At 43.0% G+C, this 21,770-nt stretch overlaps 1 protein-coding gene across 1 annotated transcript in view; it reads left to right on the forward strand.

Annotated features, from left to right (window-relative positions):
• The window catches only part of gtpbp6 (GTP binding protein 6 (putative)), a 39,526-nt gene that overhangs the window by 614 nt on the left and 17,142 nt on the right, over nucleotides 1-21,770 (forward strand). Inside the window, exons 1-9 of the mRNA XM_060920148.1 lie at nucleotides 1-80; nucleotides 4,211-4,348; nucleotides 4,430-4,500; nucleotides 4,589-4,719; nucleotides 6,757-6,827; nucleotides 6,911-7,069; nucleotides 8,887-9,095; nucleotides 9,178-9,326; nucleotides 12,538-12,690. The exon at nucleotides 1-80 is cut by the window's left edge and continues 614 nt beyond it. Of these exons, the coding sequence (XP_060776131.1) occupies nucleotides 1-80; nucleotides 4,211-4,348; nucleotides 4,430-4,500; nucleotides 4,589-4,719; nucleotides 6,757-6,827; nucleotides 6,911-7,069; nucleotides 8,887-9,095; nucleotides 9,178-9,326; nucleotides 12,538-12,690 (1,161 nt within the window). The remainder of the gene's footprint in view (nucleotides 81-4,210; nucleotides 4,349-4,429; nucleotides 4,501-4,588; nucleotides 4,720-6,756; nucleotides 6,828-6,910; nucleotides 7,070-8,886; nucleotides 9,096-9,177; nucleotides 9,327-12,537; nucleotides 12,691-21,770) is intronic.

Genomic DNA, 21,770 nt, shown 5'->3' on the forward strand with positions numbered 1-21,770 from the left:
AATTGGAGATGAGGACCACCAGGTGTTCATTGTTCATCCTGATGTGAAATGGGGACATAAAAAGCAATACCTGACCACAGGTACGTCTCCGTCTGTCGGTATTAATAAACCTGGAACCCGGTCTCCTGTCTGCAGTCATGAGAATGAGCGTTGTTTTGTAAATGACATACAAATGTTTTAATCCTCCATTGTTTCAGGGAAAAACGATCACCTGAACAACCCTAAAGTTCAAACACAATTAAGGATTTGAAGAAGGAAGTGTGAGACAAAACAGAAACTAGAAGGACCCTGGGTAGAGTTCATTCCTCTGCCGAGCTACGTAGTATCAACATCAGAATCAAGTCACTTGAACCTGTGATAATACTAAAGCTGTCCACCAAATTTCATCCAAATCTGTTCACTACTTTTTGAGTTACGTTGGGAACAGACAAAAGAATCCTGGATCCACGTACACATCTGCATTCACATCAAAATCTAATCAATTGTTCCTTGGTCCATGGCTCATGTTTCCTCCAAATTTCATCAACGTCCATTCACTAGTTTTTGAGTTACGTTTGGAACAAACAAATGGAGGCGAAAACATAACCTCCTCCAACTTTATTGTTGAGGTAATAAAAATTCACTCAGAAGAAGTAAAAGCTGCTGGACATGGAGACGTTTGAGTGTAAGATGAAGATGGTATTGCTTTTCATTAGTGTCAGAGAAAACGTTCCACACTAAAAAGCAAAATCTTTGCATCGCTTGTTCATTAAAGGAACAGTCCACCGTACTTCCATAATGAAATATGCTCTTATCTGAATTGAGACGAGCTGCTCCGTACCTCTCCGAGCTTTGCGCGACCTCCCAGTCAGTCAGACGCAGTCAGACGCGCTGTCACTCCTGTTAGCAATGTAGCTAGGCTCAGTATGGCCAATGGTATTTTTTGGGGCTGTAGTTAGATGCGACCAAACTCTTCCGCGTTTTTCCTGTTTACATAGGTTTATATGACCAGTGACATGAAACAAGTTCAGTTACACAAATTGAAACGTAGCGATTTTCTATGCTATGGAAAGTCCGCACTATAATGACAGGCGTACTAACACCTTCTGCGCGCTTCGGCAGCGCATTGACACGGAGCTCAGATATCAATGCGCTGCCGAAGCGCGCAGAAGGTGTTAGTACGCCTGTCATTATAGTGCGCGCTTTCCATAGCATAGAAAATCGCTACGTTTCAATTTGTGTAACTGAACTTGTTTCATATCACTGGTCATATAAACCTATGTAAACAGGAAAAAAGCGGAAGAGTTTGGTCGCATCTAACTACAGCCCCAAAAAATACCATTGGCCATGCTGAGCCTAGCTACATTGCTAACAGGAGTGACAGCGCGTCTGACTGACTGGGAGGTCGCGCAAAGCTCGGACAGGTACGGAGCAGCTCGTCTCAATTCAGATAAGAGCATATTTCATTATGGAAGTACGGTGGACTGTTCCTTTAAACGTTTGCTTTGCATCAGAATAAGATGTGATCGAGTCCCCTGTTACATTGCATTTCTCTTTCATCACTGTGTTGCAGTCGTACTACACTGAAAAGCAATCACTGACAAATCAAAGCTTTATTATGGATCACACTTTATCATTTTATAATTTCTTGGTTTTGGCTCCTACAGTATTGAACACTTCATTTTCAAAGCTTTATTTTTTTATTTGTATAAATACGCAGGTATTTATAGAAAATCGCGCGTGCTGATTGGTCAAGAAATTTCTCGATAATCACCTCGAGCGACTCGGCAAAATGGCGGCCAATCGCTTCGTCACCATAAGCAAGGAAGAATTACAAATGATGAATGAAACTGCTGTTCCTAAAATAAAAGTACTAAAGATGCTACGAAGTTTGGTCTAAAACTATTCAAAGGGAAGGTGGAATTGTGGTTTATTTTATCAATTTCAAAACAAAGTGTTTTATGTGACTCGGTGTAGATAAGTAAATAATTTTTGAAGGTTTTTTTTTAATCATCACCTGCGTATTTATACTAAAACAATTATCCACCTCAGGCTCAGTGAATATCGGTGAATAATAACCGAGACGAGGTCGATTATTGTTAAGTAATTACTGAAACTTTAAAAGTGTTAACATGCCTAAAGTACGTAGAGCTCACAGCAGGACCTGCAGGTTATATGATAAATCCCCTACTGATTGTTTTTCGGTGAACAGATAAAGCAACATTAAGTGCAATGCAAGTGAAGGTTTTGCTTTTCAGTGTGGCATGTTGTCATTATGTAACAAATGAAAAGCAATCCTGTGTGTGTGTGCGCGCTGAATTTCATACTTTTTTTTTTTTTCATTTTCTTTGTTGTCTGGCACAATATGTAATCCACTCCACAAGATGTAAGCGGTTATAAACGCAAAGATATGACACACAAGTGATTCGGAAATATTTGCATTACATTCAGAAAGACCAGCGTAAACTGTTGAACTGATGAGGTTGCTGGTTCGATTCCCTGAACCAGCAGGATTGGCTCAAGTGGCCTTGAGCAAGGCACCGAACCCCCAACTGCTCTGGCAAGTGTGGTGTCGTACCTTGTGTCTGATTAACCAAAGAAAAATTGATGATGTGATTATCAGTTCAGGCAAGAACGCAGCCATAATCCCAGTAAATAAAAACAAATAATATCGGTATTAATATCGGGATGAATTGTCACAATGCTTATGATTTTCTAAAAAATTCTGGATATACTTTTTTAAATGTTGTAATTACAAACTGATTAGAAGCAGCATATGTAATGTCAAATTTTCTACTTCATCTTTAAAATTGTAAAAGAAAAAAATATTTTTTGCTCAGTGTTTTATTTATGTACTGTCTCGACATAAAAAATATTTCTGTAGATATTAAACATGGAGTTCGGGGCTCTTTGCTAAGGGCTGTCCGGTCCCTGTACGAACGGAGCAGGAGTCTGGTTCGCATTGCCGGCAGTAAGTCAGACCTGTTCCCAGTGCATGTTGGACTCCGGCAGGGCTGCCCTTTGTCACCGGTTCTGTTCATAATTTTTATGGACAGAATTTCTAGGCGCAGCCAGGGGCCGGAAGGAATCCTGTTTGGGAACCACAGGATTTCATCTCTGCTTTTTGCAGATGATGTTGTCCTGTTGGCTTCTTCAAACCAGGACCTTCAGCATGCACTGGGGCGGTTTGCAGTCGAGTGTGAAGCGGCTGGGATGAGAATCAGCACCTCCAAGTCCGAGGCCATGGTTCTCGACCGGAAAAGGGTGGCTTGCCCTCTCCAGGTTGGTGGAGAAGTCCTGCCTCAAGTGGAGGAGTTTAAGTATCTCGGGATCTTGTTCACGAGTGAGGGAAAGATGGAGCGTGAGATCGACAGGCGGATCGGTGCAGCCTCCGCAGTGATGCGGTCGCTTTACCGGTCCGTCGTGGTGAAGAAGGAGCTGAGCCAAAAGGCGAAGCTCTCAATTTACCGGTCGATCTACGTTCCGACTCTCACCTATGGTCATGAGCTTTGGGTAATGACCGAAAGAACAAGATCGCGGATACAAGCAGCCGAAATGAGTTTCCTTCGCAGGGTGGCTGGGCGCTCCCTTAGGGTGAGAAGCACAGTCACTCGGGAGGAGCTCGGAGTAGAGCCGCTGCTCCTCCACATCGAGAGGAATCAGCTGAGGTGGCTCGGGCATCTTTTTCGGATGCCTCCTGGACGCCTCCCTGGGGAGGTGTTCCAGGCATGTCCCCCCGGGAGGAGGCCCCAGGGAAGACCCAGGACACGCTGGAGGGACTATGTCTCTCGGCTGGCCTGGGAACGCCTCGGTGTTCTTCTCGAGGACCTGGCCGAGGTGTCTGGGGAAAAGGAAGTTTGGGCTTCCATGCTCAGACTGCTGCCTCTGCGACCCGGTCCTGGATAAAGCAGAAGAAGACGAGACAAGATGATATTAAACAAGCTTTTTTTAAAAAAATTGCAGCACTGCTGTACTTCCAGCTGTTTGTAAACAAATCTACACATGATAAATATTGTTTCTCATTCATCTATCACTAAACCTTTGCTATCAGTTAGATTTTTTAAAAATTAATATCTTAATATGCCGTACATAGAATGAAGGAACGTCTGTGAAACTGAACTCGATACAAGAAGACATTTGAATTTCTCCAAGAGTGCACAAACTTTTGCATGACACATCTATAAATATGATAGCATCCAGTTTATTTTATTTGTATCTTGTCGTCTCGAAGCTGATCTGCAGATGGCCGAGGCTGTTGGTCTGGTCAATACGTTACAGAACTGGACAGTCGTGGATAAGATCATCCTCTCCACAAAAACTCCGGAAAAGAAAAGAATCTTTGGAAAGGGGAATTTCCAGATGCTCACAGGTCTGCGATTTTTCCCTCTTGTTTGGAGGAAAGAAATTATGAGGTGAATTATGAAGACTCATTTCTGGTGAATTTGTGCAGAGAAAATCAGAAGAACCGCCGGTGTCTCGGCCGTGTTTATGAACGTTGAGCGTCTGTCGTCGGTATCAGAGGTGAGAGTCGGTGATCTAAAGAATAAAAATAAAAAAACAAATCGCAATGAGTTGGTTATGTTTGTTTGTTTCCTGGTTTGCATTGCAGAGAGAGCTGCAGGAGGCCTGGGGGGTGAAGGTGTTCGACAGATACTCACTGGTTCTGTATATTTTCCGCCGTAATGCCAGAACCAAAGAGGCCAAACTGCAGATCTCGCTGGCGGAGGTTCCACTGCTCAGGTACACGACTCGAACACAGCAAACTCATCACTGATCATTTTAGTGAAAATTAAGGGATTCAGGGTTTTTTTTTTAATTTGATAGTGTGTTATTTTAAAATTATATCATGCGAAAGAGATTAAAATTGTTTGTGATGCTTAATAATATGGTGACATTTGCTATAAGGAGAAATGTGTTGATGTAACATTTCTGGAAGGAGTCTCCAGTGTCAGTCCTTTGTATGAGTCAGAGGTAAAGCTGTAACTTTAAGTTTTCTGAATGACTTCACATTGCACATGCTGTTCCACGTTATATTACAGCATATAACAGGTAGAGGTAACAGTACTGATCGTCAGACTTTATTTAAAAGACAAATTTAAGAAGACAAAGCACTAACTCTCAGTCCATTCAAGATTTCTGACATTTACAGTTTCTTAAATACTTGGCTTATTTTTGCCAAGTGGAAACTGACACAGTACAGACACAAGCATTGCACGTCAAACAAGACATGGAGAAGTGGTAGTAGATCAGCAACAGGTGCGGAAGACAGTAACGGACAAAAAGAATCTCAAGGATCTGTTGGAACATTTTTTTCCATTGGCCGATTGGTAGATCAACAACAGGCGCAGAAGACAGTGATGGACAAAAAGAACCTCAAGGGTCTATTGGAACATTGTTTTCCAATGGCCGATTGGTAGTAGATCAACAACAGGTGCAGAAGACCGTGATGGACAAAAACAAACTGGAGTGTCTACTGGAACATCGTTTTCCAATGACCGATTGGTAGTAGATCAGCAACAGGCGCAGAAGACAGTGATGGACAAAAAGAACCTCAAGGGTCTATTGGAACATTGTTTTCCAATGGCCGATTGGTAGTAGATCAACAACAGGTGCAGAAGACAGTGATGGACAAAAACAAACTGGAGTGTCTACTGGAACATCGTTTTCCAATGACCGATTGGTAGTAGATCAGCAACAGGTGTGGAAGACAGTAACGGACAAAAAGAACCTCAAGGGTCTATTGGAACATTGTTTTCCAATGACCGATTGGTAGTAGATCAGCAACAGGCTCAGAAGACAGTAATGGACAAAAAGAACCTTGCAGGTTTATTGGAACATCAATGACCAATGGGTAGTAGATCAACAACAGGCGCGGAAGACAATGCTGGACTAAAATAACCTAGAGTGTATACTGGAACATCGGTTTTCAATGGCCAATTGGTAGTAGATCAACAACAGGCACGGAAGACAGTGATGGACAAAAAGAACCTCGAGGGTCTACTGGAACATCATTTTCCAATGGCCGACTGGTAGTAGATCAACAGCAGGCTCAGAAGACAGTGATGGACAAAAAGAACCTCGAGGGTCTACTGGAACATCATTTTCCAATGGCCGAGTTGTAGTAGATCAGCAACAGGCACGGAAGATGGTGATGAACAAAAAGAACCTCGAGGGTCTATTGGAACATCGTTTTGCAATGGCCGATTGGTAGATCAACAAAAGGCGTGGAAAACAGTGATGGAGAAAAACAACCTCAAGGGTCTACTGAAACATCGTTTTCCAATGTCCGATTGGTGGTAAATCAGCAGCAGGCGCAGAAGACAGTGATGGACAAAAAGAACCTCGAGGGTCTATTGGAACATCATTTTTCAATGGCCGACTGGTAGTAGATCAGCAGCAGACGTGGAAGACAGTGATGGACAAAAAGAACTTTGAGGGTCTACTGGAACATCATTTTCCAATGGCCAACTGGTAATAGATCAGTAGCAGACGTGGAAGACCGTGATGGACAAAAAGAACCTCGAGGGTCTATTGGAACATTGTTTTCCAGTGGCACGCCCCAAGGCCAGTCATGTGCCATGTGGGAAGATAATGATGATTTGAAAGAGTTTAATCAATTCGTTTGTCTGAGCTACGCTTCTTAATGAGCAGAATGTAACGCATTCCAGGAAGCAAGTGTTAATTTCAGGTCTTGATGACGCATTAATGAAATAAACTGCAAAAATCAGAGCATCAAGCTCATCATATGGATTGTGTTCATCTCTTTGGTCTTCCCAGGTCACGACTGAAGAATGAAGTTGCGAACTTGGATCAGCAAGGTGGTGGTTCGAGGTACATCATGGGCTCAGGTAAGAGACCAGTGAAGGTTCTGACACTGTTGTCGGGTTTTTGGTGTTTTTCAGTTTGATGGCAGTACAGTGTGTGTGTGTAGGTGAAACTCTGTATGAGGTGCAGCAGAGGCTGCTGAAGGAACGAGAGCTGAAGATTCGCTCTGCACTCGAGAGACTGAGGAAGAAGAGGCACATGCTTCGATCGCAGCGCAAACACAAAGACTTCCCCATCGTCTCGGTCATGGGCTACACCAACTGTGGTGAGACGGACAAGTTCACACACTTAGAGTTACACTTCATTTACATCTGAGGCTGCATAAAGCCCCAAACCTCACCTCGAAGTTCTACATGGACTTTAGTGCATTCTTTATTATTATGTCAAATTTTTGTCCAAAAAATCTTTAAAAATTTAAATATTTATGAACCTTTACTGTTATAGTGTCACAGACAGAACACACAGTAATACTGCTTCCAGTGCCTTGCATAAGGATTTGCCCGCCCGCCCGCCCACCCAAAAAAACCCTTTTCACACTGGTGCGTTATAACCTAGAACTGATTGGACTCATTTGAGATTCTTGGTCATGACTCTCCACAAGCAAATCTAAATTATTTACAAATGAAAAGCATAAAATCAGAACTTGCATATACTGTAAATATTATTCATTCATTCATTATCTCTAGCCGCTTTATCCTTCTACAGGGTCGCAGGCAAGCTGGAGCCTATCCCAGCTGACTACGGGCGAAAGGCGGGGTACACCCTGGACAAGTCGCCAGGTCATCACAGGGCTGACACATAGACACAGACAACCATTCACACTCACATTCACACCTACGGTCAATTTAGAGTCACCAGTTAACCTAACCTGCATGTTTTTGGACTGTGGGGGAAACCGGAGCACCCGGAGGAAACCCACGCGGGCACGGGGAGAACATGCAAACTCCACACAGAAAGGCCCTCGCCGGCCCCGGGGCTCGAACCCAGGACCTTCTTGCTGTGAGGCGACAGCGCTAACCACTACACCACCGTGCCGCCCCCACTGTAAATATTAGTTGTTGTGTATTTAGAAGTTACGTAATTAGTTGAATGGTGTAATTGGTGCAATTAAAGTGTCACATGATCTCAGTAGGACTACTGTTCTTGGAAGAACCCAGAGTCTGTTAGAGACCCAAGAAGTAAGCAAAGCAAAACAAGTCCAGGACTAAGTTCTGAAATATCAATCAGTCAGGGTTTTTAGTCAGAAACAAATATCCCCAGATTTGAAGATGGTGAGATTATATTAAAAAAATGTAAAGAGTATGGAACAAATGCAATTCTGCTTAGAGGAGGCCATCCCCCAAATATCAGTGCCCAGGTAAAGAGCAAATTAATCAGAGAAGCGTCAAGGGCAATTCTGAATATGATGATGCTCCCACCGGGCGGCACGGTGGTGTAGTGGTTAGCGCTGTCGCCTCACAGCAAGAAGGTCCTGGGTTCGAGCCCCGGGGCTGGCGAGGGCCTTTCTGTGCGGAGTTTGCATGTTCTCCCCGTGTCCGCGTGGGTTTCCTCCGGGTGCTCCGGTTTCCCCCACAGTCCAAAGACATGCAGGTTAGGTTAACTGGTGACTCTAAATTGAGCGTAGGTGTGAATGTGAGTGTGAATGGTTGTGTCTATGTGTCAGCCCTGTGATGACCTGGCGACTTGTCCAGGGTGTACCCCGCCTTTCGCCCGTAGTCAGCTGGGATAGGCTCCAGCTTGCCTGCGACCCTGTAGAAGGATAAAGCGGCTAGAGATAATGAGATGAGATGAGATGATGCTCCCACCACCATGCTTCACAGTGGGGATGGTGTTCTGGATGCCATAGGATTCGACACACTTCCATAAAACCCAGCTTTGCGGTCGTCATGTGAACAGCTGTGTATCTCTCCATCTCCGTCAGAGTTACCGTTGGTATGTTTTGTAATAATAGGAACATGTAAATGTATAAATAAATAAATGTCATAACCAATCAGAATTCAGCAGCTATGATGTTTTAGAGAATTTAAATCGCGTTTACTGAATCAAGAGAGATTTTCACACCATCTTGGTTTGCGTCCTCAGGTAAGACCACTCTGATCAAAGCTCTGACAGGTGATGTTGCTCTCCAGCCAAAAGATCAGCTCTTTGCCACTCTGGATGTCACGGTACACGCCGGTCGGCTGCCCGGCCACATGACCGTGCTGTATGTGGACACCATCGGCTTCCTGTCTCAACTGCCGCACCAGCTCATTGACTCGTTTTCAGCCACGCTGGAGGACGTGGCCCATTCTGTATGTACCTCCTGAACCTGAATGCTCAAGACTTTGAGTGTTTATTAGCATGATGTAACTCACATCCTGTCTCCGTTATCAGGATCTCATCGTTCATGTGAGGGACATCAGTCATCCAGAGACCGTCAATCAAAAGGTCAACGTGCTGAACGTTTTAAAGAATCTTCAGATCCCAGAAAGGCTCATGAACTCCATCATCGAGGTGCACAACAAGATTGACCTCGTTGAGGGGTACGTGCAGATTTTTTATCGTTTTTGATAAACGTGTCACCTGATTCAAGTTTCACAAAGGATTCCTGATGATATATCGATACTGCATCTGTAGCATTAACATAACTGCAAAAGCGTAAACCTCTCTGTCCTGAAGACTTCAGTTTACAGATTAACCTCTGACTGTGACAAAGCGCTGGAGACCCTGGAGACGCCTTCCAGAAATGTTAAATGAACGTCTTCCAAAGGAAAATGTCACTGCATCAATGATACACACACAGTTTAATATTTATGTGGAGCGTCCGCTGTACAAGTCCCTGTAACCGAGCTAGCGTATTAAATCAAGTGCATTATTATTATAAACCTTTACACTGTGCTGTTCTAGAAAAATCAACAGTGGTGAACCGTTACTATTAGATCTAGGACTTGAGCTCAGCCAAAGCTTAGCCAGACACCAAAAAAGCAACAGGGTAAAGGATTTTATAAGGGATTTGCGTCAGGCTGCCAGATCGCTCCGCTGTGTGTAGCTGTTGTAGGTGCAATTGGTAATTAAGTGATCAATCTCATTAAATCAGTCTCATTAATTAATCTCATTAAATCAGTCTCATTGAATCAGTCTCATTAATTAATACCATTAATTTTGGTGCTTAATAATAAATTACCAAACAGCCAAATTACGGTATATTCCAAATTATTATGATCACTTACCGTATTGAGATTGGGCGACTTCAAGTATATTAGGAACAACAAATAAACACACAGTTTCAATAATAATTGAATTTATTATAACAAAGATAAAAATGAATAATAGCAGTTGGAATCATTATATGCAAATATGATATGGTATGTTCATATACTTGATGAGCGGGTGTGTGAACATGTGTGCGTGTGTGTTTGAGAGTGATGTGTGAGAGTGATTGGAATCTTATCTGAGGTGTGTGTGTGTGTGTGTTTGTGTGTGTTATCTGAGGTGTGGGGGTGGGATTTGAGGAGAACAAAGGATTAGCCGGTAGCTAACCCACGTGGTGGAGACAAAGGAATTAGCTCTGTGTTGCTAATGAGGCAAAAGCATTAGCCGTGGTAGCTAACTCCACGTGTGTGTGTGTGTGTGTGTGTGTGTGTGTGTGTGTGTGTGTGTGTGTGAGAGAGGCCTGTGGCCTACAACAAAAGAATTAGCTCTGATTGCTAATTCACTAGCTTATACATTCCTAAATCCACTGAAACCTTGATGAGGTCAAAATATGTGTAAGAATGAAATTAAGAGTGTTAGGAAGGAATAGAAGAAGCATGCAAAACCTATCTATTAAACACAACTGAGAGATCAAAACAAAATAGAACAATCATCAATTCAACACCCTAAGTGTTTACAGTGTACACAATTAAACCGTTCCTGAGTTTAAATTCACACTGCTTCATAAAGCTAATTCCTAAGACTAGTTTTATGCCCAAAAAATGCCAGTCTTACTTCAGTATCTCGCTTATAGTGCAAGATTATGGAGATATGTTCTGAGACTTTTGGAGTCCACAGGAGCACGTGAGTCGCTTCCGTGGAAAGCAGAGGATTTCTTGGTCCGAATGCTTCGTAGTTTGTGGGAAGAAGTCTCTGATCAAACAATGTGCACAGCGCTTTTATTTAGAAGGGATCCGGTCGCTTCTAACTTTAAATGCACAACCTATCTGGGCTGCAGTCTTGTAACGTTACTGATAATGGACAAATGAAACCGGCTGTAGCTCAACCGAGAGAGATAGATAGCACGATTTAAGTAGTTCTACCGTGGCCAAGGGTAAACAAAAGAAAAACCGCGCTGAATGTCTCTTCTTGGTAGAAAGATGTCTTTACCTTGGGGCTCGGAGCGAGCGGTCCTCCTTGTGTCCGTGTTGAATTCACGGCGCCGAAAGAGGAAGTATGGCGGATTTCCGGGTCACTTATGGGCTCAGGGAGGAAGTGACATAGGTGATCCTGCCCAGCCATGACGTAGGTCACCGCGGAAGTTAGTTGATGGGAGTTGTAGTTCTTAGACGGACTGTGTTACCTACACTGTCGATGTTGATTTTAAAAATAACTCAGTAAATTGCACAGGGAAATGAATACTTAAGTCTGAGTGAAAAATACTGTAGCGAGCGTGCAGCGTGGAAGAAGAGTCTGGAGACAGAAATCTTAGTTTCTCGGCCGTTAGCCTGTGCTACTTGCTCTCAATAGAAAGCACTGGCTTGACCGTTTTATCAGCATTTGCTAACGCTACTGATGAACGCTACACCGGCTGGAAGGCGACTTCACTGCTGCACTGATGGCGCCGAGTTGCGGTTAAGCTTGCGTTGGCCTTCGAGAAGGCCAAGGGCAATAATTTTTTTGGTCCCTCCCACTATAAATCAAAATTTGACTGGTTATTCATCTGTCACTTCCTACATAAACATACACTTCCATGGCCTTCTGTCCCGGCAATGAAGTCCTAACCAATAAGTGAGCAGCTCTAAACTCTTTTCAGCCTAGACACAACAAACAAAGCAAAAACAATCTCATTGGATAACTCGAGTTTAATGTTTTCAGGACCCTTTCAAACCCTTCTAAAGCAAATTTGATAGAAAATGAGGCCGAATTAGAAGAGAATAATTATCATGAAACGATGAAAGAATGAGAGCAATTAAATATAACATTTGAAACGCTGATATGTTTGGGCCTTCTCTGAAAATCAACATCTTCGGACCAATCAGAATTCAGAATTCTACAGCTGTTACCTCGTTTCCACAAACACGGAAGGGGTTCCGTTCTGGTTCGTGCACCAAATTTTGGCCCATTTAGAGCATTTCGACCAAAAATAAACTGGTCCTGAACCTGAAAAGTTGGTTCCCAGCTGGAACCAAAATATATCTGGTTTATCCAGCATGAGCCATTACATCATTAGTGGGCGTGTTAGGAGTGGAAGCAGAGTGCAGGAATGGAGAAAGCAACGGAAAAGGAAAAAAGGGACTGACAACAAATATCTGTAAAAACAGAACAAAAGCTCGGAAGTGATCAATGTGCACCACCATCTTGCTCCTACTGTTTAGTCCCGTTGTGAATTGTACCACACCCTCCGTTCATGACACATCCTCGATTATGACGGTTCCATTCCAACTAGTGGAAACGTCAGCCGGTTCATTAGCATCAAACAAACCAAGGTTCAAACCAGTTCTAAAACCTGTTCCCTGTTGGTCGAAACATGATTTAAACATTGTATTCCTGATCTTCCAGCTACGAGTCACCTGATCCCGAGGCTGTCCCGATATCAGCGCTGAGTGAGCTGGGACTGGAGGAGTTAAAGCAGAGAGTTGAAGAATCCGTCATGAAGTCCACCGGGAAACAAACCATGATTCTGAAAGTGGATCTCAACAGCCCTCAGTTAGGGTGAGTATCAAATCAACAAGTGGGTACATGAAAGGAATGTTCCACTGTTCTTTATCTGATCTCTCCACTGTATCTGTAGTGTGTGTGATTATTAGTGATGGCTAAGTGAGGCTCTGAAGTGCGTATCGAGTATAAGGAGGTGTGTATCATTTATCAGAAAACCATGTGACCAATGATGAGCGAGGCCTCGGCTGTGATTCACGAAAAGGTTCATTATTCAAAGTCTCATTCAGCGGGGTTCACTAGCGCCACCTACAGCTTCAGATGGCTCGTCACTACTGATTATTAAAACCGAAGGCCAAGTTATACTTCTGCGTAAAATCTACACCATAGATGCAGCATAGCTGCGTAACCTACACCGTAGCGTCCCCAGAAATCTCATTCATCTCATCTCATTATCTGTAGCCACTTTATCCTTCTACAGGGTCGCAGGCAAGCTGGAGCCTATCCCAGCTGACTACGGGCGAAAGGCGGGGTACACCCTGGACAAGTCGCCAGGTCATCGCAAGGCTGACACATAGACACAGACAACCATTCACACTCACATTCACACCTACGCTCAATTTAGAGTCACCAGTTAACCTAACCTGCATGTCTTTGGACTGTGGGGGAAACCGGAGCACCCGGAGGAAACCCACGCGGACACGGGGAGAACATGCAAACTCCGCACAGAAAGGCCCTCGCCGGCCACGGGGCTCGAACCCGGACCTTCTTGCTGTGAGGCGACAGCGCTAACCACTACACCACTGTGCCGCCCCGTCCCCAGAAATGTAACTATTATATCACGCATTTCCAGCTGCTCCTTTTTCTGCACGAAAAATGGAAAATCTACGATCACGATATTGTTAATATAAATATATACAACCCCGATTCCAAAAAAGTTGGGACAAAGTACAAATTGTAAATAAAAACGGAATGCAATACAGGTAATTTACAAATCTCAAAAACTGATATTGTATTCACAATAGAACATAGACAACATATCAAATGTCGAAAGTGAGACGTTTTGAAATTTCATGCCAAATATTGGCTCATTTGAAATTTCATGACAGCAACACATCTCAAAAAAGTTGGGACGGGGCAATAAGAGGCTGGAAAAGTTAAAGGTACAAAAAAGGAACAGCTGGAGGACCAAATTGCAACTCATTAGGTCAACTGGCAATAGGTCATTAACATGACTGGGTATAAAAAGAGCATCTTGGAGTGGCAGCGGCTCTCAGAAGTAAAGATGGGAAGAGGATCACCAATCCCCCTAATTCTGCACCGACAAATAGTGGAGCAATATCGGAAAGGAGTTCGACAGTGTAAAATTGCAAAGAGTTTGAACATATCATCCTCTACAGTGCATAATATCATCAAAAGATTCAGAGAATCTGGAAGAATCTCTGTGCGTAAGGGTCAAGGCCGGAAAACCATACTGGGTGCCCGTGATCTTCGGGCCCTTAGACGGCACTGCATCACATACAGGCATGCTTCTGTATTGGAAATCACAAAATGGGCTCAGGAATATTTCCAGAGAACATTATCTGTGAACACAATTCACCGTGCCATCCGCCGTTGCCAGCTAAAACTCTATAGTTCAAAGAAGAAGCCGTATCTAAACACGATCCAGAAGCGCAGACGTCTTCTCTGGGCCAAGGCTCATTTAAAATGGACTGTGGCAAAGTGGAAAACTGTTCTGTGGTCAGACGAATCAAAATTTGAAGTTCTTTATGGAAATCGGAGACGCTGTGTCATTCGGACTAAAGAAGAGAAGGACGACCCAAGTTGTTATCAGCGCTCAGTTCAGAAGCCTGCATCTCTGATGGTACGGGGTTGCATTAGTGCGTGTGGCATGGGCAGCTTACACATCTGGAAAGACACCATCAATGCTGAAAGGTATATCCATGTTCTAGAGCAACATATGCTCCCATCCAGACGACGTCTCTTTCAGGGAAGACCTTGCATTTTCCAACATGACAATGCCAAACCACATACTGCATCAATTACAGCATCATGGCTGCGTAGAAGAAGGGTCCGGGTACTGAACTGGCCAGCCTGCAGTCCAGATCTTTCACCCATAGAAAACATTTGGCGCATCATAAAACGGAAGATACGACAAAAAAGACCTAAGACAGTTGAGCAACTAGAATCCTACATTAGACAAGAATGGGTTAACATTCCTGTCCCTAAACTTGAGCAACTTGTCTCCTCAGTCCCCAGACGTTTACAGACTGTTGTAAAGAGAAAAGGGGATGTCTCACAGTGGTAAACATGGCCTTGTCCCAACTTTTTTGAGATGTGTTGTTGTCATGAAATTTAAAATCACCTAATTTTTCTCTTTAAATGATACATTTTCTCAGTTTAAACATTTGATATGTCATCTATGTTCTATTCTGAATAAAATCTGGAATTTTGCTGTATCGCAGGTGTAGTTTATTATAACGGCCGGTTTAATCCTGCAGGGTCGCGCACTGTTCTAACAGACTCCTGATAAACAGTGTCAGTGGTGTAAACCACAACTTGATAAAAATAATAAAGCAGTGATGAGAGAATTGTGGATTTGAACACGAGTTACCCAGAAACCTGTTTACACCAAACTCGCTGAAAGTGGAGGTCTAAGAGCAGATGTAGAACTCCGTCAATACATTTTTACATAAAATAAAAAAAGCATTATTGTAATAACCCTAGCTGGGGACGACGATGCAGATGGCAAGATGTTCTGTTCTTACCGATCGCTTTTTAGTGCTCTGCCTTTCTGCGCTTTTAAGCACACACACACCAAGCAAAATCAATACGAAATAAAATTACTCGCAGTGTCCTGCTGTTCAGCTCTGTTTCACCTCTGCTCAGGTCAGGAGAGAGCCATCTCTCTCTCTCTCTCTCTCTGGTGTCTAACCAACTGAGGAGGAAAAGAAACACAGAATTAGATTTCTATAAACTACACACAGGTGCAGATCATCATTCATTACCCGCTTGTCCTCTGCAACAGCTCCTCCCATCAACAGCCGTCTTTAGCTCATCCAGCCATTTTTTTTTTCATTTCCGTTTCCGGTTGAGGAGGACGCCATGCGCATTCTGGCTGTCACTTCTCACTGGAGCTTTTTATTCTTATTTTATTTTATTTTCTCTTTAGTTTTTCTTTTTCATGTTTGTGTAGTTTGATGTTTGAGTGTTTTGTCCGCCGGTTGTGGTGTAGCTCCAGACCCAGTTTTGGGCGTGGGTTCCCTCCAGGCCTTGGTTCGCCATGGGTGATGCTTGTGCTCCTCGCTATGGACTGCAGTGAGCTCGTTGCTCATTTTAACATCGTGGTTGTCCAGCGCTCTGTGCAGTGGTGCTTTAGTGCTTGGCGTGATGTTCCGAACGATGTTGCTCGGTGGCGTCGCAGCGGCTGTGCAGGCGGTTTGGGACAGGCGCACCACCACGCAGAGCATTGGTATGTGCTCGCTTTGTGGATCCATGGCGTGGTGTTGCCCAGTGCCGTCATGGTGGCTGTGCTGGCGGTGTGGGACTTGTTTTCGTGCGCCTTTTGGTGGGACTGTGGCTCCTACACCATTGGAATGACATCCGGACCTTTATTTGGTGGAACCCCCCCCCTTTTTATTATTATTATAATAATAATAATGGGGGAAGCCATGGCCTAATGGTTAGAGAAACAGCTTTGGGACCAAAAGGTTGCTGCTTCGATTCCCTAGACCAGCAGGACTGGTTTAAGTGCCCTTGAGCAAGACACCTAACCCCCAACCGCTCTGGCAAGAATGGTGGCGTACCTTGTGTCTGATTAGCCAATGAAAAACTGATGATGCAATCATCAGTTCGGGCACTGAACCCGACCAACTGAACTGACTGATTTTTTTATTATTATTATTATTATTATTATTATTATTAATAGGCCAGGCTGGATGAGCTCATGCGATCACACGTCGTCCATCTGGCTGTCATCGTCCGTCCACAGTTTACAAAAATCGCTACTCCTCCTACAGGATCGATCGGATTTTGATCAAACTCACATACAGTGTTCCCCAGGTGGGTGTGCATAAAATTTGTCAAGATGGCAGCGCCACCTGTCATATTTTTGTCAGATTTTATGGCCGTCTGAAATTTATACGATACGATAATACTTTATTGTCAGTTTACACTGAAATTTGGTTTGCATCCCTGAACAAGACTCGCTTGAGGACAACACACACATATAACATCACAGTAACAGTACAATAACCCACCACCATAGTCAGGGGTAAAGGCAAGACGGAGGACACATACCTTCATACAGACATACATAAAAACAGCCATACATAACATGAGGGAAATTTTCACCATGTGTAATACATTGGATTAAACGCTCGCTGGTGCATGCTGCAGATTCAGTAAAAGAATTGATTGGTGTATAAAAGAATGTTTAAGTCTATTGCGGTTGAAGAAGGGAACTCTGAAGCGCCTATTTGAAGGTAGTAATTGATATTCTTGGTGTAAGATGTGCGTAGCATCAGTGGAGATGCATGTGGCCAGTCTGAGCATACTCTTATTGTGAGCTTCCTGAAATAGGTGTGCTATGGGCTGCCCAATGATCTTAGAGCATATTTTTATTTGATGCTGGAGTTTAGCTTTATCCTTGACAGAGAGGCTGCTATACCAAGCTGTACTACAGTAAAGCATAACGCTCTGGATCACAGATGTAAAGAACAAAAAAATTATTTGGTCGCTGACACCAAAAGATCTTAGTTTTCGCAAGAAATATATACGTTGTTGTATTTTTTTACATGTGAATTCTATGTGGTCAGTCCATGTCAGATTCTGGTCAATCATGACACCAAGGTATTTATAGGATGGGACTTGAGCAATGTCTGAGTTATGGATTTTAACTTTGGAAAGTTGGAGAGGAGGTTTTCCAAAGATGACCTCCTCTGTCTTCACTGTGTTAATGATAAGGTAATTAATATCACACCATTCAATTAACCAGTCCACATTGTTTTGGTACAAAGAGTCATCATCTGATTTTGTGAAAAGAGTGACTAATGTTGAGTCATCTGAATATTTAAAAAGATATTGATTTGGCACATTGGTGGTGCTATCCGAGGTATACAGGGTGAACAACCTGGGAGAGCTTATGCAGCCCTGGGGAACTCCAACATTGGTGGTGATGGGAGAAGAAAGTGTATCATTAACCTTAACTAGCTGGACCCTGTTTGTTAAAAAAGAAAAATACCAGTAAATAATATATGGGTTTATATGAAACTTAATCATTTTAGACAGAAGCAAGTTTGGCTGAACAGTATTGAATGCTGAAGAGAAATCAATAAAAAGTGCCCTGGCATATGTATTGGATTTATCTAGATGTTTAGATATGATATGTGTCAGTGCAACCACTGCATCCTCTGTGCTACGACCTTGTTTATGCAAATTGGTAGGGGTCTTGAAGTCCCCCCATCTGTCTGTTTAAATGTTGGACTATGATTTTTTTCTAGTGACTTCATGATCACTGATGTGAGGGCTATTGGCCTATAGTCATTATGTTCTTTAGGGCATTTCTTTTTGGGGATAGGTTTAATGTGAGATGTTTTCCATGCTAGTGGGATGTAATGGGTGTCCAGGGACTGCTGAAAAATGGGTTGCCATACCGGGGCTAGTTCCCTGGCAAATGTTTTTAATATAAGAGCACTGCTGTGGTCAGGCCCTAAGGCTTTCCTTGTATTATTGCGCTGGAAGGCGCCCCTAACCTCCTCGACAGTTATGAGGATTCTGTCAGAGTAGGACGGGTTAATGGTGTTGATTATATTTTCACAATCACTGAAGTGGGAAAAAGAATCAAACCTGCAATGGGTGACTCGTGACATTAAACGCTACTCTTCGTAAACTGTTGGGACGTTTTCACTGAAACTCACCCAGAAGACTTTAAAGTGCATATCCTGGACCAATTTAGTTTTTTTTTTTATATGAAAGTATGTCCCTTTACACACTCATCCAGAAGGGTGATTTTGCACAAGGCCATCTGTCTACAGCAGAAAAAAATAAAATAACAAAACGCGTCTGGAAAAATCCCAAGGGAGTCTGGAGCCAAATTCGTGACGTCACCTTCGGAAGCGCCAGCAGGCTGCGCGAGCTTGCACGGTTTCAGTGCACAGCCTGTGTAGACCAAGTTTAGCAGCTAACGATTTTGCACTGAAATATGGAATTGTCACCTGAGCGCAATGTGGGAAACGATGAGTACTAATCCCATCAAGATTGGTGCTGCTACACCCTCCTACGATACATCTGTTAACCATTTTAATAATTACGCGATAACGTTGAAGAAATTTGCAGAAAACCACCAGGTCGTTTTCTCATAAACAAACCAGCGCTGACGTAGGATTCAGAAGGAGGCGTCCCGCACGTGACGTCACGAAAATCAATGTTTGCCAGGAAATCCAAATGCCGAGTTTTTTCAGAGGTGGACCAATTTGCCTCAAATGGCTCGATTTCAACTGAATTTTTCTGGTATTGCGCAAGGTAAAAAAAAAATTGCACAAAATGCAAATGTGACAGATATTTGACCAAAGTTTAATATAAAATAGGAGAATTACATTGATCTTGCTCCTGAATTTACCCGTGATATGCACTTTAAAGACATTTTCCAACAAAAATTGTTCACCAGGTGGCGCCACCTGCTATAGATGCGGGTCAGATGCAATTTTTTTTTTTTTTAGATTTTTTGGGGGGGGGCTTTTTTCACCTTTATTGGATAGGACAGTGTAGAGACAGGACAGGAAATGAGTGGGAGAGAGAGACGGGGAGGGATCGGGAAATGACTTTGGGTCGGAATCGAACCCGGGTCCCCGGATTTATGGTATGGCGCCTTATCCACCTGAGCCACGACACCCTGAGGGTCAGATGCAATTTGAAAAAAATCGCTACTCCTCCTACGGGATTGATCGGATTTCAAACTCACACACGACAGCAGCAGGCGTTATGAGCTCCAGCCTCGTTGAGGCTATTTTTTTTATCGAGTGGTGAGGCACTGATGGTGCACAGATACCGCAGAACCTTCAGGAAAGTGTAATGTACTCCCACCGCTTAGGGAGAAACATTTCCATCGTTTTTTTGTATCCAGTTGAACATTTACACGAGCAGAATTATTTAAGAAACCAGAAAGGTTTAATTATATGCGCAAACACGTGAACCAACTTGGGTTGGGACGGTGGGTGGGTTTTCATTTTCGGTGGTCTTTTTTTTTTGTTTTGCGCAAATGGAAAAGTGGATATGATTACACTTGCTTTGAGATGCTTTGTAATATGATGGATGTCCTAATAAAACAAATTTATGAAAGAAAAGGAAAATGTCAAGTAACCAGAACCGCTTGTTGCTGGAGTGTTGAAAATTGAGGTAAAAGTCCATAAGAACAGTTTTGGTAGAACTTTCTCCCGGGCTCAGCTCGTCTTCACACCTTTAACGTTCCAGTGTAACAGCTGGAGGCTTATATTTGCATCTGTTTACAGATCTGCCCTTCCGCTGTGTTCGCATTTGGAAGAGAGAAATCACTTACATCGCTTGTAGTTTGTCTGTCATGCACCACCGATCTCTGATACTTCTTCATATCATCTAACAGTTATCCTCTGAAGGTGAGGTGAATACCGGTGAATAATAAGCGATACGAAGTCAAGGTTTTTACAGGGTGTCCCAAAAAAAAGTACTCACTCTTTAAATTACAATAAATGCATTGTTTATTGACTTAGAAACAAGATTAATGGCTAAATTGATAAATGCATGTTTACAAATGTTCAAACTGACGACCACCGCGTTCCAGACAGCCAGTATCGCAGACCCAATCCATCTGTTCGGAAAACGTAAGTACATTTTTTTGGGACACCCTGTATTCACCGAGCCTGAGGTGGATAATTGTTTTAGGATAAATACACAGGTGATTATTTTTAAAAAATGTAAAAATCGTATTTAAAAAATCATTTCTTTCAAACGGTGCAGACTTTTGTGTGACTTATCTATGTTGAGTCACAAAATACTTTGTTTTGAAATCGATATAATAAATCACAACTCCACCTTCCCTCTGAATAGTTTTAGACCAAACTTCAGAGCATCTTTAGTGTTTTTATTTTAGGAATAGCATTTCCTTTCATCGTTTGCAATCAGGGTATTATCTAGAAACTGAGAGAAGGGTGTCTGTTGGCCGAGCGAAGAACTGCTAGTAGGGTGCAGGGGCAGGAAAATTTGAAGCAAATTTGGTAGTGGTGCATGGTATTATCGGTATACCGATATATCGCGGTGCAGCTTGAAAAAGATACGTATCATGGTACGATTTTGACAAATCAGTTCAGTCGGGTTCACTCGGGAATCTTCGTAAGTTTCCGTAAATAGTTCATCTAATCATGGAAATGTTGAAAATATTTGATCAACTGCTTTCGTTTTTTTATTTCAATGTATAAATCTCGAATAATATAATAATTCACTAGCGTATTTATTGTTTTTGAGAGGGTTCCAGAATCCCTTGCTCGAATGCGAAAAATAGTTGCTTGGTCACGCTTTCAAAATGGCGGCCTCTGTCGGTGCCGATGACTACAAGTTCAACATTGTGAAAAGTCCTAAGGGAAAGGCTGCTGTTTGGCAGCGCTTCAGCTTAATTATTCGGAAGGGGGAAAGCAGGAGGGTCAATCCATGTGAAATCACCAGAGGCCTCGCCACTGACCATCTCAGATTTGCTTCATACTTTCTGGAAATATTGTCAGTGTGCCCAATAAATAGTGTACAAAATTTTAGGCTTGTACTTTCATTAGTTTCTGAGATATACAGGCTTTAAAAAAGGGGCGTGGCCCCAATTTCAGTCAGTGCGTTTACATGCACATCCAAATCGAGCTGCTGTCGGTAATCGAGCTAAGGGTCCCAGCAGGGGTGCCAGAGAAATCCAATCCTACATGCACACAAGGAAATCGAGCTATTGTGTGAGGTACATTGTGCACCCGAGCCACAGGTGGCGCTACACGCCCCATCGTGTTGGTACACTTCCGGTTGTCGTCATGAAGAAGAGCTATTCAAGAGTATAAACAAAGTTATCAGCAGTGTTGCCAGATACTGCTGACGTTTCCCAGCCCAAAACATGTTCAAATCCGCCAAAA

The sequence above is a fragment of the Neoarius graeffei genome, chromosome 4, assembly GCF_027579695.1.
Source record: "Neoarius graeffei isolate fNeoGra1 chromosome 4, fNeoGra1.pri, whole genome shotgun sequence".
Classification (NCBI taxonomy): Eukaryota; Metazoa; Chordata; class Actinopteri; order Siluriformes; family Ariidae; genus Neoarius; species Neoarius graeffei.